At 40.1% G+C, this 14,855-nt stretch overlaps 1 protein-coding gene across 4 annotated transcripts in view; it reads left to right on the top strand.

Annotated features, from left to right (window-relative positions):
- The window catches only part of Col19a1 (collagen type XIX alpha 1 chain), a 349,367-nt gene that overhangs the window by 330,714 nt on the left and 3,798 nt on the right, over nt 1–14,855 (top strand). For all 4 annotated transcript variants that reach the window (XM_087205147.1, XM_087205146.1, XM_087205145.1 and 1 more), the window contains one exon: nt 11,987–12,115. In XM_087205147.1, the coding sequence (XP_087061273.1) occupies nt 11,987–12,115 (129 nt within the window). The remainder of the gene's footprint in view (nt 1–11,986; nt 12,116–14,855) is intronic.

The following is a 14,855-nucleotide window of genomic DNA, read 5'->3' as shown; positions in this document are numbered from 1 at the left end:
GGCGAGGGCCAGTCACATGCAGCTTTGGGTGGGGATCTGTAGCCTGCATGGTCCCTGCCACCCCTCTTCCAGTACCACACAGAGGCACCACTCATTAACCAGGCAGAGAAAGAACTATGAGTTCCCACAGAGGCATGATGGGGCAGTTTCCAGCAGTGCTGCCCTCCCTGAGGTATGGAGCCTAAGGAGAACCAGAGAGAAACTTTGACCAATGATGGCCATATCCTGCTCTCCCCCACTCCTGTGAGCACCTTAGCTGAGCAAGTATGACCTGGATTCACCACAGCTTGACCTCTGGTGAGCACCACAAATAGAAACATGGGGAGAAAAGCACCAGTCTCGTCCTGCCCTTGGGCTATGCAACCTAGAGAGTCTAGAGCAAAATTGCCTGACACCAGCTGCATTCTGCTCTGTCTCTCTCCTGTAGCTCCACAGCTGAGAGGAATTTTGTCTGGATCCAGCTATGACCCACTCCCATTCCATCCCTGGAGGGCACTTCACATGAAAAAAGTGGAGAGATGCATAGCTGGCATGGGGGGGGGCGGTTCTGAGGTCATGATCCAAGAAGGACATTCATACAGTAATAGTGAAGAATAATAACTCAGCTCCTATGTGGGTGCCCTATATTGTCATCTGCACATCTTGTCTGATCATGCACTAAGTGTCCCAGAGGAGTGCTGTAATTCCTGCCCCTGCCTATCCTAAGTGTGGGAGGCCCCTGACCACTACTGGAATAGCCAAGACCAGAGGCCTATACAAGTAACAAAGCCAGTATCGACAGTGCCCAAGGAGACTCCCATCATCCTATAGGGACAACCACTCCCATGGTAGGAACCACACACACACACACACACACACATCTACCACACCTCCTTGAGCTGCTAGAACATCATTACTCTTACAGGATCCTACAGAACATCTCACTGATTCCAATACTACAGGCATTGTGCCCAAACTCACTAAACACAACCAAAAAAGCAACAGGGAGATACCCAGCTGTAAATAAACTCAGCATTGCATAACAAACTGATTTCCCAAGACATATCATCAGGAGAAAGCCACTTTCTGAGAAAGCCAGCCCACAAAAATGACAGATATCCATTCACCAGATGTACAAATCTCAGTGTATGAATATAAGAAATATGAAAAAAACAAGGTGATATGACACATCCTAAAGTTCATTACTCTGTAGCAACATATTCTAAAGATAATCAGAGAGGATGAGGTGCCCAATAAATAATGCAAAAGAATGATTTTTTTTAAATTCAATGAAATCTAAGAAAATACAGATAGTCAAATGAAATTAAGACAATGTAGCATATGAGAAATTCAGCAGAGAGACAGATTTTGAAAGAGAACCAATCAGAAATCTTAAAAATGAAGAGAGCTCTATAAGATAAAAATGCAGTCAAAAGCCTCAACCAAAGACCAACACAAGTGGAAAAAAAGAATATAGGAACTTGGAGAAAAGTCTTTTAACATATTACATTCAGACAGACATAAAGGAGAAAGAATGAAGAAGATCAAATATCTACATCATTGGCATAGCTAAAGGGGAAGAAATAAAAGGTTAAGGGCAAAGAAACCTATTCAATGAAAAATAGCAGAAAACTTCCCAAATTTTGGGAAAGACATGCACATTCAAATATAGGAGGGCTACAGAAACAAAAATAGATATAACTAGTAGATCATCACTCTGACACACATAGTCAAGTTATCAAAAGTCAAAGAAAGAATTTTAAAATCTGTAAGAGAAAATCAGCAAGTCACATTTAAGGGAAACCCCATTAGACTAACAGCAGATAGCTTTGCAAAAACCCTAACAGTCAGGAGAGCATGGAATGCTGTATTTCAAAACCTGCAGGAAAATAACTTCCAACCAATATTACTATACCCAGAAGGACATCTTTCATAATCAAAATGAGAAATAGCAAAATATTAGCAAAAACTAAGGAAATTCATGACCACTCAACCTGCCTTACAAAAAAAATGTCTAAGGGAGTCCTATACCCAAAAGTGGTAGATAACTCATAATAAATGTGAAAGTATAAATCCCACTGTAGGACAGATATACAAATGGGAAATAGAAAAAAAATCAAACACTATCAATATAGTAAACCACCAAACCACAGTGGTAAATAAGGTTTGAACAAAAAATATTCATAACATAAAAAAATCAAAACAAATCAAAACAATCAAAACAAACACAAACTCACACCTTTCATTAACTTTAAACTCTCATTATAAATGGCCTTAACTCTCCAGTTAAAAGATTTAGACTGGCTGAATAATTAAAAACCAATGCCCAAGTTAATGTTACCTACAAGAAACTGACCTCACTAGCAAAGACAGACAGACACAGACAGACATAGACACAGACACAGACACACACACACACAAACACGGAGAAAGTAAAAGGATTGAAAATGGTATCATAAGCAAATGGAATTTTAAACAAGCAGGAGTAGCTACGCTTATGTCTGACAAAAATAGATCTAAATTTAAGAAAAAACAGTAAGGTCATTATATAATGATCAAGGGATCAATTCATCAAGAAGATATAATGAGTATAAATCTATATGCACCTAAAAACAGAACATATAATTTTTTAAAATAAGCCCTAATAAACCTAAAAAGAGGTATAGGCTCCAATACAATAATAGATGGGGATTTCAGTGCCCTAGGAGGAAGTCAATTATTCCTGTTTTCAGATAATGATTCTATACATGATACTATACATAGATTACATAGATATACATGATTCTATAATGACTCTATACCTAAACATGTCCTCAAAGGACTTCAAGAACTGTCAAAATAATTCAATAAAGTACCAGTATACAAAATTAACATTGAAAATCAGGGGCCTTTCAATACATCAATAATCAATTTGCCAAGAAATTATGAAACAAATCTCATTGAAAGTAGTTACAAAACTACCTTGGAATACACTTAACTAAGGAAATAAACTAGAGATGACACTAAAAGGTGGAAAAGCCTCCCATGTTCACAGATTGGAAGAATCAATATTGTTAATATGTTCACACTACACAAAATGACCTACAGATTCAATGCAATTTTTCTCAAAATACCAATGACACTCTTCTGTGAATTAGAAAAAGGAATCCAAAACTTCACTTAGAAGCATAAATTAACATCAAATAGTCGAAGCAATTTTGGAGGGTGGTGCAAAGCTGGAGGCATCAAAATACCTGATTTAAGACATACTATAGAGCCATAGTAATAGGAACAGTATGCTATTGTCATAAAAACACACATACACCAGTGGAACAGAATAAAGAACTAGAAGTAAATCCACACTTCCACAGCCAACTTGAGAAAAGTGCCAGAACATACGCTAAAGAAAGGACAGGCTCTGTAACAAACAGTGCTGGAAGCAGGATGTCTACATGCAGAAGACTGAAGCTTGATGCCTATTCTCTCACCCTGTATAAAAATCAACTCAGAAAAGGATAAAGATTTTAATGTAAGACCTGAAACTACTAGAGGGAAACACTTCAAGATATAGTACAGGCAATGATTTTCCAGGTAGGATGGAAAAAGTATAGGAAACAAAAGTTGGCAGGTGGGATTCTATTCAGCCTCAAGCTTCTCCATAGCCATCAGTCAATAGAGTGGAAAGACAACCTACAGAATGGGAAGATATATTCACTATTTATCTAAGAGAGGGTTAGTATTCAGAATAATGCATACAAAAAAACCCAAAACCCTTAAAAACAAATAGTCCAATTTAAAACCGAGCAACTGATCAGAGTGCAGTATTTCTCAAGAGAAGAAATACAAATAGCCAATAAATGTGAAAAATGCTCAGTATCTTTAGCCATAAAGGAAATGCAAACCAAAACTACATTCTCATCCCACTTAGAATGGTTATTTTGAAAATGCTGGCAAGAATGTGGAGAAAAAAATTATTGCCACTATGAAAAAAAGTGTGGCAGGTCATCAAAAAACTAAAACTAGAACTACCATTTGATCCAGGTATACCAACTCCTGGATATATGTCCAAAGGAAATGAAGTCAGCATACAGGAAGGATCCTAAATGGCTGCTAACAGATGGATAAGTATGGCATATGCACAATCTAGTATTATTCAGCCATAAACAGTGAATTTCTGTCATTTGCAGAAAAATGAATGGTACTAGAGAGCATCTTGTTAAGCAAAATAAACCAGACACAAAGAGACGAGAATGGCATGTTCTCTTCCATAATTGGAAATTTTAATAAAAGAAGAAGAAATGACCTGAGAGTAGAAAAGGGATTACTAGGGACTGGGAAGGGTGTGGGGTGGCTGTCAAGGGTAGAAAGAGGACAGACAGACATGACCAAGCATGGTACATCCATGGATGGAAACACGCAATGAATCCCATTAATTCATACAAGTAATATGTATTAATAATTATAATAAAAATAATTCTGAGGTGGCAGTAGTAGGCATGAAACTAAGCATGCGACTCTGCGCATAGGGCCCATGTGACTCCATCATATCTATGAAACCAGTCCTGGGTCCTGGACATCTAAGATTTCAGATAGGACCCACACCCAATTTGACCAAAACCCAAGAAGGTAAACATCAGAAAACACACGTTTTGAATTATAATCTGAAGTACTCTTTTCACTCTTAATTTCTATGCGCTCTGGCACCATTAATTACTCTTATCTGAAGCAACTATAATGTTGATCTTCAATTTCTTAATGGGCTTTAGATAAAGACACAGATTTAATACTTTAGTAATTAGTCCATATTTTGAAGACTGAGAATGCCAGAAAATATAACCAAGCCTTATCAGAAAATAAAAAAGTGTTGAGATACGGGAGGGTTCATTTTGCAGGCCCAGTGGACCCTGGACACAGGCCTGGTCCCTGGCACCCTGTGCACATCAAGCAGCGGAGACAGTTCTCTGCCTGGGAAGGCCACTCTGCAAAGGCTGGGCCAGGCTTACTTGGTTCGCACTGTGAGCAGCTCCTCCTCAGTCACTCCCTGCCCAGGAGCTGACAGGCTCCCCTGCCTCTGTCAGTCCGTCCCAGCCTGGTGGCCCGGGTGAGTGGTTGGACGGGCCTGCTCAGGAGCCACAACTCAATATTCCAAAGGACTCAAAAAGAAATTTTTTCTTGAAACAGACTCCACACATGATCTTCTTTTCTCTCTTGACACCAGTTCAGCAACTGTCATCTCCCAAACAAAATTGTACCCGAAACCCAGAATTTAGTTATTTAGCACTTAAGTTAATTCATCCCAAGATCAATTCAGTCCCTTTGACTTGCCACTTAAGAAGTCACCTTTTCCATGGCTTCTGAACACCATTACGAAAAAGGGAAAGAACAACTCCATTTTCATACATCATAGTGGCCCAAGGTCACCATTGGCTCTTTCAGAAAGCTCTCTCTCTAAAAGCAGAGATTAATTTTCACACGCGAAGACAGTTACAGGTCAGTGGCACAATGGAGTAGTTCAGTAGCACTTGTCTGCTTCCCTCTTTTTTTCGGATTCACAAGCGACAGTCAGTGACAGTTCTGCTCTGTGTACATCCACAGCCTGGAGACTACTCAGTGCTCAGCACCTCACGAATGGCCAGTGAGGGGTGAGGGGGTCCCTGGGAGAGCCTGCCCTCCCACTTCATCCCAGGTACCCAGATAGGAATCTCTAGTGAAACCCTAACCCTAAGCCCCCAAATTTGAGGTCTCATGAGAGCTTGCACACCCCTCTGAGGCTTCCGAAGGGACCCCTCTGATGGTCTCAAAACTTGGGCTTTCTCCAGACCACTGAGATCTCCTCCAGCATCTGGCTGCCCCTTTCCAAAACTAACAACAGAAGCAGTCTTTCCACCAACCCAGGGCTGGGTTCCAATTGGACCACAATGCACAAACACACATCCACTTCAACATTAGATAAAATTTCTAATCATTGGCCGGCAAGTCTGGCCTTTTACACACAAAGCAGCCACACAGGGCAGAAGTAGATGTCAGCCACGTGTCTCAGCTTGGCATCTTTTGACTGAGGGCTCTGCATCTGCTAGAGGTGCTGCTCACGCACATTAGAGTCTGACCAGCCCTGGGAAGTGTAATTCTTGCTGTGACACCATCCCCTTATACATAGGAAGTTGCATAAACACACAGGAAAAATTTACCAACCCATGCACGAATGTGCACAAACACCTGGCTCTTTCTTTAGGCAAAACAGCCAACACGGCCACATCTGCCACTGAGGGAGAAAAGGTCAGAGCTGTGTCTCTCGATGTTTCTACTTCTAGATTTCCAGTGTTAAGGAAATTGTCTTACCTAGGTTTTCTCCATTTTTAATACATATATTTCACATACGTGCCAATGTTTGTGAGTATATATTATCCCATCTTCTTGTTTCTAAGTTGTTTCATTTTTCTCTTCTTCTATAAGATATTAATTTGTATATACATACATATTTGTATGTATACACATCATCGGAAATATAGTTTTGAAAAATATTTTCCACAAGGACCGGGGATTTAGCTCAGTGGTTCTGCTGCCTACCGCACAAGTGCAAAATCCTGAGTTCGATCCCCAGTACCCCCTCAAAACAATATTTTCTACAACCTAGTCTGTTTCTTCCTGCGTGCTTCTTCGTTTGTTTGGAATCTATTGTTTACTTTATAGGGTTTCCTCAGTGTCCAGTAATCTTTGGTAGTCTATTCATGCACAAAGGAATTTGACTGCAAGGTGTGAGTGCAAGGCTTGCTGGCCAAAAGCTCCACTATAGGGCAACTACCTGGGCTCCCTAAGTGAGTGGCCCTCAATTTCAGAGCCTTTAAGTCTCTCAGTCTGGTCAGATTTCTCAGGGGAGACATTTCCATGTCCTGCCTGGCTGCTATCGGCGTGAGGCATGTACGTGTTCACTCATCACTTTTCAGTATTGAAGCTAGCGTCTCAGTGAATTCTGGGGTCCCCAACGCAGAGCTGACCTGATTACCCTTTCCAGATCATCAGCTGTCTGTCTTTTGCTAGAGCCGGAGGAGGGCTCCCCAGCTACATAGAGTACGCAAAGATTTCTAAGCCTTCAGAAAAAGGTTTTCAACCAATTTTCCTCTTTTTTTTTTGGTACCGGGGATCGAACTCGGGTCCTTGCGCTTGCGCAGCAGGCGGCAAAACCACTGAGCTAAATCCTCGGCCCTAATTTTTCTTATTTTAATTCCCTTCCCACTTCCACATGTAACCTGGACTTCCAATTTCTGAGCCTCTGGTGGATTTTGGGGTTTAAAATTAGGTTGCTTCTCAGCATTTAGTGGAAAGGTTTGATTTGAGTCTACTACCGTAAATCACCCAGCCATCTGATTCTCAGCTTCCAAACTTCTGTTGCTGCTGTCTCCTTCTGCATTATCCCCATTCTTTATTTTATGCCTTGAAAAGTATCTTACTGTTGTTTTTCAGGCATTCTTGAGGTACTTAAATAAGATGGATGTGCTCAACCCACTATGTTTACCCATAACATTTCAAAGCAACACGCTTATAAAGTTGGCAAAGTTTTGTGCCAAAAATAAATGTACTAGTAACAACTTCAGGTCAATAATGAGTCTACGGGATACTGCAGAACAGTTAAAATGAAACTATAAAATTAAGATATCATAAGAATTACTCTTGATATTTTTGCCTCTTAGGAGAAACCATATGTAATTTTGGTTTCCACATTTAAAACACACATAGCAAAGCCCTGAAATAAAGGAATTAAAGTGATTTACAAAACAGATCACCAAGCCCATGAATAAGAGTAATTTAACCTTAAGGCTAAGAGGTATATAATTGATATTATCATGTTATCAAGTATATGATTGAGTTCCTAAGAGAAATACTCTACTGTTTCCATAATGGAGTATCAAAAGAAAGTTGAAGTTATTCTAAGAAAATGGGCAATTAAACATTTGATTGGATATTAGGAGAAAAAGATGAATTTGTTTGAAAATACTTAACCAATTCTGTCTGAGACAGAAGGTAGACAAGGGCCAGACAACATCTTTTCCCTGCCCAAACATAGTTTATCATCATATTATCTGCACTGTATCAGTGAGCCCATTCTCCAAGGAAGCCAAACCACTAATCTCATTTGTTAAAATGATTGCTGTGGTTTTCCTTGGAAGATGGAATATAAGTGTTTGGTTTACGTACACTTCTGTCTAAACCCTTTCATGTCCTGCCTCATTAGAAAGCACAGCTAAACAGTTTAATTGACTAAAGATCTCTGAAAACAAGAGACAAGGCAGTTAATACAGCTCTACAATTCACTTAACTGCTCAGAAACATTTTAAATTATAGAGTATTAGGGTAGGGTTCAGAAGAGGTAATCAACCTAATGATAAATGATCATTTCTGAGTGTATCTTAAAGCCGGAGGGTTTACAACTAGAATTATTTAAAATAATTTTGTTTTGCTAAAATATTTAAAAAACCCAAAATACTTATACATTCATACATTAAAGAGGAAAAATTATACTGTATTTGTGTTTAGATATTGCAGGTATTGAAAGGTATATTTCAATAAAGAAAAACGATACTGAAATACATAGCTTCTTTCAAGTGCGAACCCCAATTATACAATTTCAAAATATGATCATTTAATCTTATACTGTAAAATATCCAATTTATAATTTAAAATTTACCTTCAATCAAAACTATATGACTGGAATGAAATGTATTGCCATCAACCAGATATCCCCAGTAGTTTGAGGTGATAGTTGTACAGAGGGCCGGTGATTTCCTGTCATGCCTTGGAATTAGCATCCACGAGAGCGCATCCTCTCTCAGTCTGCAGCAGGGGTGTTAGTTCTGCACCTACCGCATGCTCCCCTGCTGCTGGCTTTGTGATTTCAGGCTATGAGTGTAGAAATCGCTCTTTGGATGGCATCGCTAATGCTCAGCATCTGCTGAGTCTTCTCCCTTGATTATGCTGTACAGGAAAACTCTTTTTCATCAGCAACTTTAAGGGGCTATGTTCTTTTAAGGTTTTTTTATTGAAAGCCCATAGGAAACAAGTTTTATCCAGAATTTACTTTTTACCAAAAAAATTTGTAAACAAATACATGTTCAGATGAAACATGCTTTTGTGTTTCAACTAAAGAAATTAAAGTGAACAAACTGAAGAAAATTCAAATGACTCTTTAGAAGACCTGCAGGATCGAGCCTTCGCTTGTTTGAACCAATTTGCAGTATGTTGCTCTCATTTCGTCTATACTTAGAAACATTGCTTTCATTAATAAAAGTATTTTTGAAGTTTTTTCTAAACCAAATCCAGACTGAATTTTTTACCTTTAAGACTTATTACATATTCCATGCATCCTTGAAAAATTATGTCACTTTTACAAATAAAATCATTTGAATTACTAAGAGAATTTGCTTTATGAAGAAAAAGAAACAACGTGGTTAATAAGAATGTCTCCTCCAGCTTTCTATTGTAAATCTAGTTTTCCATATACTAGATTTTAAATGTGATGTACACAAAATATAAACAAAGTTTAAATAAAGTCCAATGATAAAGTGTATGTCTAGAGTTTGAATAATTTTACCAAAATTAATTTCAAAGATTGATATAATATGGAATATGCTTTTGAGGTAATATTTAAAATAAGAAAAATTAAATAATAAGTATAATTCTAGAGTATTCAAAAATGTAATTCTGAGAAGGAATATATTATAATTATATTTTCTAATACAGTCTTACTATGTTGTCTCAGACTTTTTCCTAATCTGTAAAAGATAACCAGTGGATCTTTGTAGTAAATGAGGCTTATTAAAAACATGGATAGCAGTACTTCTTTAAATGATAATCTCTCCATGATTCTTAAAGAGCAGTTAATACAGAAAGTATAAAATCCCCAATGCAAGGTACTGCTTATAAAACTGTCTAGTCGGGCTAGGGATTTAGCTCAGTGGTTCTGCTGCCTGCCTCGAAAATCCAAGGACCCAAGTTCGATCCCCGGTACCAAAAAAGAAAAAAGAACTGTCTAGGTAATTGAATTAATAATGTATGTTTATAAATTTTTTTAATTCTTATTTACATTTTCATATTTATATTCCTTGAACTTCCTCATTTTCCAGGTCCTTTAAATTTCATGAGTATAACAACTTTCCACGCTTTATTCAGTTTCATCTAAAAGCTGTGATGTTGATGGCTAAGTGGCAATGGTTCCACCCGCTGTGCTATGCCAGCTACAGAGGAACTTCCATGGCCTAAGGGCTGAGCTGATTCTGGAAAGCCAGAGCCTGCTTCCTCCCTGTACTTCCTCCAGGACCCAGACAGTCAGGCTCCGGGCAGTGTGGCCAGTGAGGACGACGGCAGGTTCCTTGAGAAAGCACCCTTGTTGATTTAGGAAGTACTAAATTGATAAAGGCTGCACCACTGAATGCTTACAAAACACTTGGGTTCATGTATCGATATTTTTAAGTGTCCTGAATAATTCATCATTTTCCCATAACTCATACATTCTTAGTTTCAGTGATTGCTTAGGGTTCACAGAAATGTATAGAGCATTTTGTTTTCAATGTCTGCAATTGGAATTGAGAGGAGATGCTGATTGGCCCCAATGCTGAATTTTCTTCTCTAACCAAATTAGGCATCTTTCCTACTAAAACCCTGACTAACGGAAGGACTCAGTAACTAAAAATCTAACCACGAAATAACCAAACAGTGAGGGTAAGATGTCTTCTTTTAAAAGTAAAAATTAGTTAATGACAAACAGTGATTTGCCCATTATAGAACTTAAATAACATCATAATGAAGCCAGTGACTATCTTTTGCCACTAGTATTGGAGATTGAACCCAAAGCCTTCACACTGAGCTACATCTTCAGCCCTTTTAAAGTATTTTTTTAAATTTTTGAGACAGTGTCTAAGTTGGCCAAGCTGGGCTCAAACTTGCCATCCTGTCTCAGCTTCCCAGAGTGCTGGGATTGCAGGCATGTACCATGACTGTCTTTTCAATAAATAAACCTATTAATAATGCAATTTTGCCCTTCAGTACTATGAGTTGTCTATTATTGCATTAAAAATACTTAGAAAATTTAGAGGCTTAAAACAATAAATATTCATCATCTCACATTTTCTGTGGCTTGAGGTTGAAGGGCAACTTAGTCCTGAGTCCAGGTGCAGAGTGAGGTTAATCGGGTGTTACTCAGGGCTGCAGGTATCTACAGGCCTCCAACAACACATGGCTGTGGGCATGGGGCATCTGGAATGCTCTCTCCACGTGATAGCTGGCCTCCTCCGTAGTGAGCAGTCTGAAAGGGCGAGTAGAAAGCCATGGTGTATTTTATTACCTATTCTCTCTAGTTCCATCTCAGTTCTGCTTTTCTTTTATTGACAAATGAAAAGTCCAGCCCTCACTCAAAAATGGAGGAAATGAGGCAGGTGTGGCTGCACACACCTCTACCACCAGCACTTTCAGAGGCTGAGGCAGGAGGGTCACAAGTTTGGGTCTTGTCTGGGCAATTTAGGGACACTCTGCCTTAAAAACAGGCTAAGGGATGTAGCTCAGAGGTAGAGTGACCTGGATTCCACCCCCAGTACCCCCCAAAATTAAATAGACCCCAACCTTGGGAGTTTTAATGAACTTGTGAACATAATTTAAGTTGCCATACATTCACAGCACTGATGGGAAGGGTCTTAAAGTCATTAAACCCGTTTTGGCATGTGACCCTAAATTCTTCTCACAAGTCATAAGGGGAAGTTAATTCAATGTCAGACTAGCTCTCCATTTACTAGACTAGTACATCTCAAGAGCACTGGAGACTCTCAGGCCCTCTAAGCAACATAGCTGTCCTGCATCTATTCCAACAAGTTGTGCAATTGGTGTTATGTGTCTCATCCAAAAAACAACATTCAGACTAGTTGTAAATGGGATGTGCTTGAATTGAAACTAATTTTTTAACTTTTTATTAAAAAATCGTCAAAATTCTGACATAAAAATATTTCCAGTCCAGAGAATTTTTTTTTTTCTTCCATAAATGAAGAGCGGATGGCTGTGTTTCTGTCCCAGCTCAAGCTGCCGGCAGCAATGTTGGCGGCCCAAGCTCATGGGCGGCCTGGTCCACCAGGGAAGGATGGATTGCCCGGGCCACCAGGAGACCCCGGACCCCAAGGTAAGTCCCTCTAGGGGAAGATTTGTTTACTAGTGCTTTTAGCCCTCAGCATTTGCGACATGCTAATTACAGCTAAGACAATATATATGTAATGTATGAAAAATGATTACTATGGAATATCTTGCTAATATTTAATTTTCTAAAAGCAGATATTTAATTATACAAATTTAAAACTGGTGACCTGCTACTTGAAATGCATTTTAGTATTTAGTATGGAAAAAACAGCAGTAAAGTTTGCTTCTATATCATTATCTGGGAAATCCTAGCGTTGTCTATGTCTCCTTTTACTGCTATGCCATAAACTTATTTTAGAAAAGTGTCTTAGATACTAAATTATTCAGGTCTAAAGTATATTTTGGAGAAAATTTAGAATCCTTCCATGTTAGTAGAGCTTGTAGATAGTAACTTTTGAACTTGAATTCCTCATATGGCTTCTAAAGGTATTAAAGCCAAATTTTATTTATATCGGCAAGAAAAAATTTCACTAGTGACAAGAGAAGTGAGCTCAAATTTGACTACTTAGTAGAAATATGGTTAGCAATAAGTAAAATTGCCAAGAAGGCCTTGGTTTAGAAAATTCATAAATTCTGATAAGGAAATAGCAATTTAGAGCAGATAGCACAAACAATTAAAAAGGAAAATACACCAGGGCCAGGGATTTAGCTCAGTGGTTTCACTGCCTGCCTCACAAGTGCAAGGACCCGAGTTCGATCACTGGTACCAAAATTAAAAAATAAATAAATAAAAATACACCGAGAAACTGCCTGTGTCAAAACTATTCCTAGGAATTCAGGCAAGGGCACAGGGGCTGTTACTTTGGTCAATTTGCTTTAAATTCTGCTCCGGAATCCATTTTCAGGTTCCATATACTCAGAATTAGCCCCAGCAGGTTCCGCAAGGAAGCCTGCACACTCCCCTCTGGTACACCGTAAGTAGACACACAAAAGCAGCCACTAGCAAACCAGTTTCCAGACATGGCCTGGTGGCCAGAGTGCACCCGAGGCAGGAGAGGGAAGCTTTAGAGAGAATGCAAGAGTTCTCAGCGGTGCACACCCAGTGCTCTGATGGACTCACCAGACAGAGGCAGCAGGCAGCATCAGACGGGAAGAGGATGACCCAAGACCTGGGGACCCCTCCAGGAGGTTGTCCCTCTGGGGTGGCGAGCCAGAGCAGAGCCTCCATTCCTGACTGCTCCAAACAGAAGCCTGTTAGTGAAAAGGGCAGGCGGTGCTAGCGAGCTGGCTGATCAGAAGTTGAGGACCACCTGGTCCTAGAAGGCTACCTGGCTAGGAGGCTGATTGAGGGGCCCTTTACCCAGGAGACGGCAGAGGGAGAGACTTAAGGCCAAATGAGGCACATCTGATCCTAACACCTAGCCACAAGGTGCTTTCCAGTTCTCCTATTCTTGTCACTGTTAGGTTGTCCTTGTGCAGCGCCTGACATAGTCTACAGCTGGACAGCTAGAGGGAGTGGCTTCCCCGAGGGCCACTTGCTGATTACCAAACTTGAGGTAATGAAGGAAAACACACGCCACCTGGTTATCATGGAAGACGAGGGTCAGCTGAGGCTAAATAGGGAGTTGGGCACAAGACCTGGCCTCAGTCCTCAGCTTCAAAATCACTCTAGTCTTTGTTAAACAGATACTCTGGTCCACGTTCTCTTAGATCATAAGGATGTTTGACAGAGTTGAAGGAATGAAGGAATGCAGATTGGGTACCTCCTGTGCGTGTACCATAGTGTACAGGCTGGTAATTATTTTTTACTGGTTGGGTCTGTTCCGAAGACAGCATATGAGGAAGGGAACAAAGACCTTGAAAGCCCATCTGTGATGCCTCAAACCACATGACAAATAAGTACTGTTGATACCAGTGGGAGAAGCATTTTGAACAGATCCTTCAAACATTGTTGACTCTAGAGAACAAAACAGTGGAAAATTGGGATGATTGAGGAAAACAGCTCTCACACTCTGACCTGGCTCCAGGCACCTCCCAGGTGTTGGGAAAGCTGGTCTGGAAGGCTCTGGGCTCACCTTGGTTGCATTATTCCCAGAGAGATGACTGTTGATGTCTTATTGAATTCAGAAGCATTTTCAGAGGGTTTTATTTCAGCCATTCTAGAGGGTTCTGAGCTTTGTCTCCTGCAGTGCACTGAGAGAAGACTTTCCCTGGTGTTCTTGGTTCACACTGTGGGTCTGCAGTACAAGCCCACCTCCTGGTGTCCCAAGGGAGAGCACATGCTCCACCAGGACCACGGTGGCCAGAAAAACATCATCCACCTGGGCTCTCCTCTGTAAATAGGAGAGGCAGATTTTTCCACCAGACCTTACCTTCTTGGTTGAGTTGAGAAGGAGCTTTAAACTTTTTCAAAACACAACTGGTTCTCCACCACTGTGAACCTTTGGGAATAGATTCCACACTTGAAAGCTCTATTTATGTCTGGAGGCACCCCCAATAGGGTTAATAGAAAAAACAAAGAGAAATGATGCACCTACTCCATGTGCCCACATCAGTTTTTAAAGGACAATTTTGGGAGTAGGTGTTCCTACTTTTTAATTTGAAGCTCAGCTGTTCCTGGCTTATAATGAGGGAAAGCCATCTGTTGTTTGTAATCCACTGGCCCACAGGGTAGTTCATGTGACCGATATAGATGGGACCTTTCAAATCTGTTAGCAGTGGCCTCTTTGGAAATGGGAGGGAGGGGGAGGGAGTGAAGCCCACGGGACTGAAGGCTCCGCTGCAAT

The sequence above is a fragment of the Heterocephalus glaber genome, unplaced genomic scaffold, assembly GCF_053883595.1.
Source record: "Heterocephalus glaber isolate CG9 unplaced genomic scaffold, H.glaber_assembly_v1.0 deba00000594, whole genome shotgun sequence".
Classification (NCBI taxonomy): domain Eukaryota; kingdom Metazoa; phylum Chordata; class Mammalia; order Rodentia; family Bathyergidae; genus Heterocephalus; species Heterocephalus glaber.
This window is presented reverse-complemented; position numbering and strand designations above follow the sequence as displayed.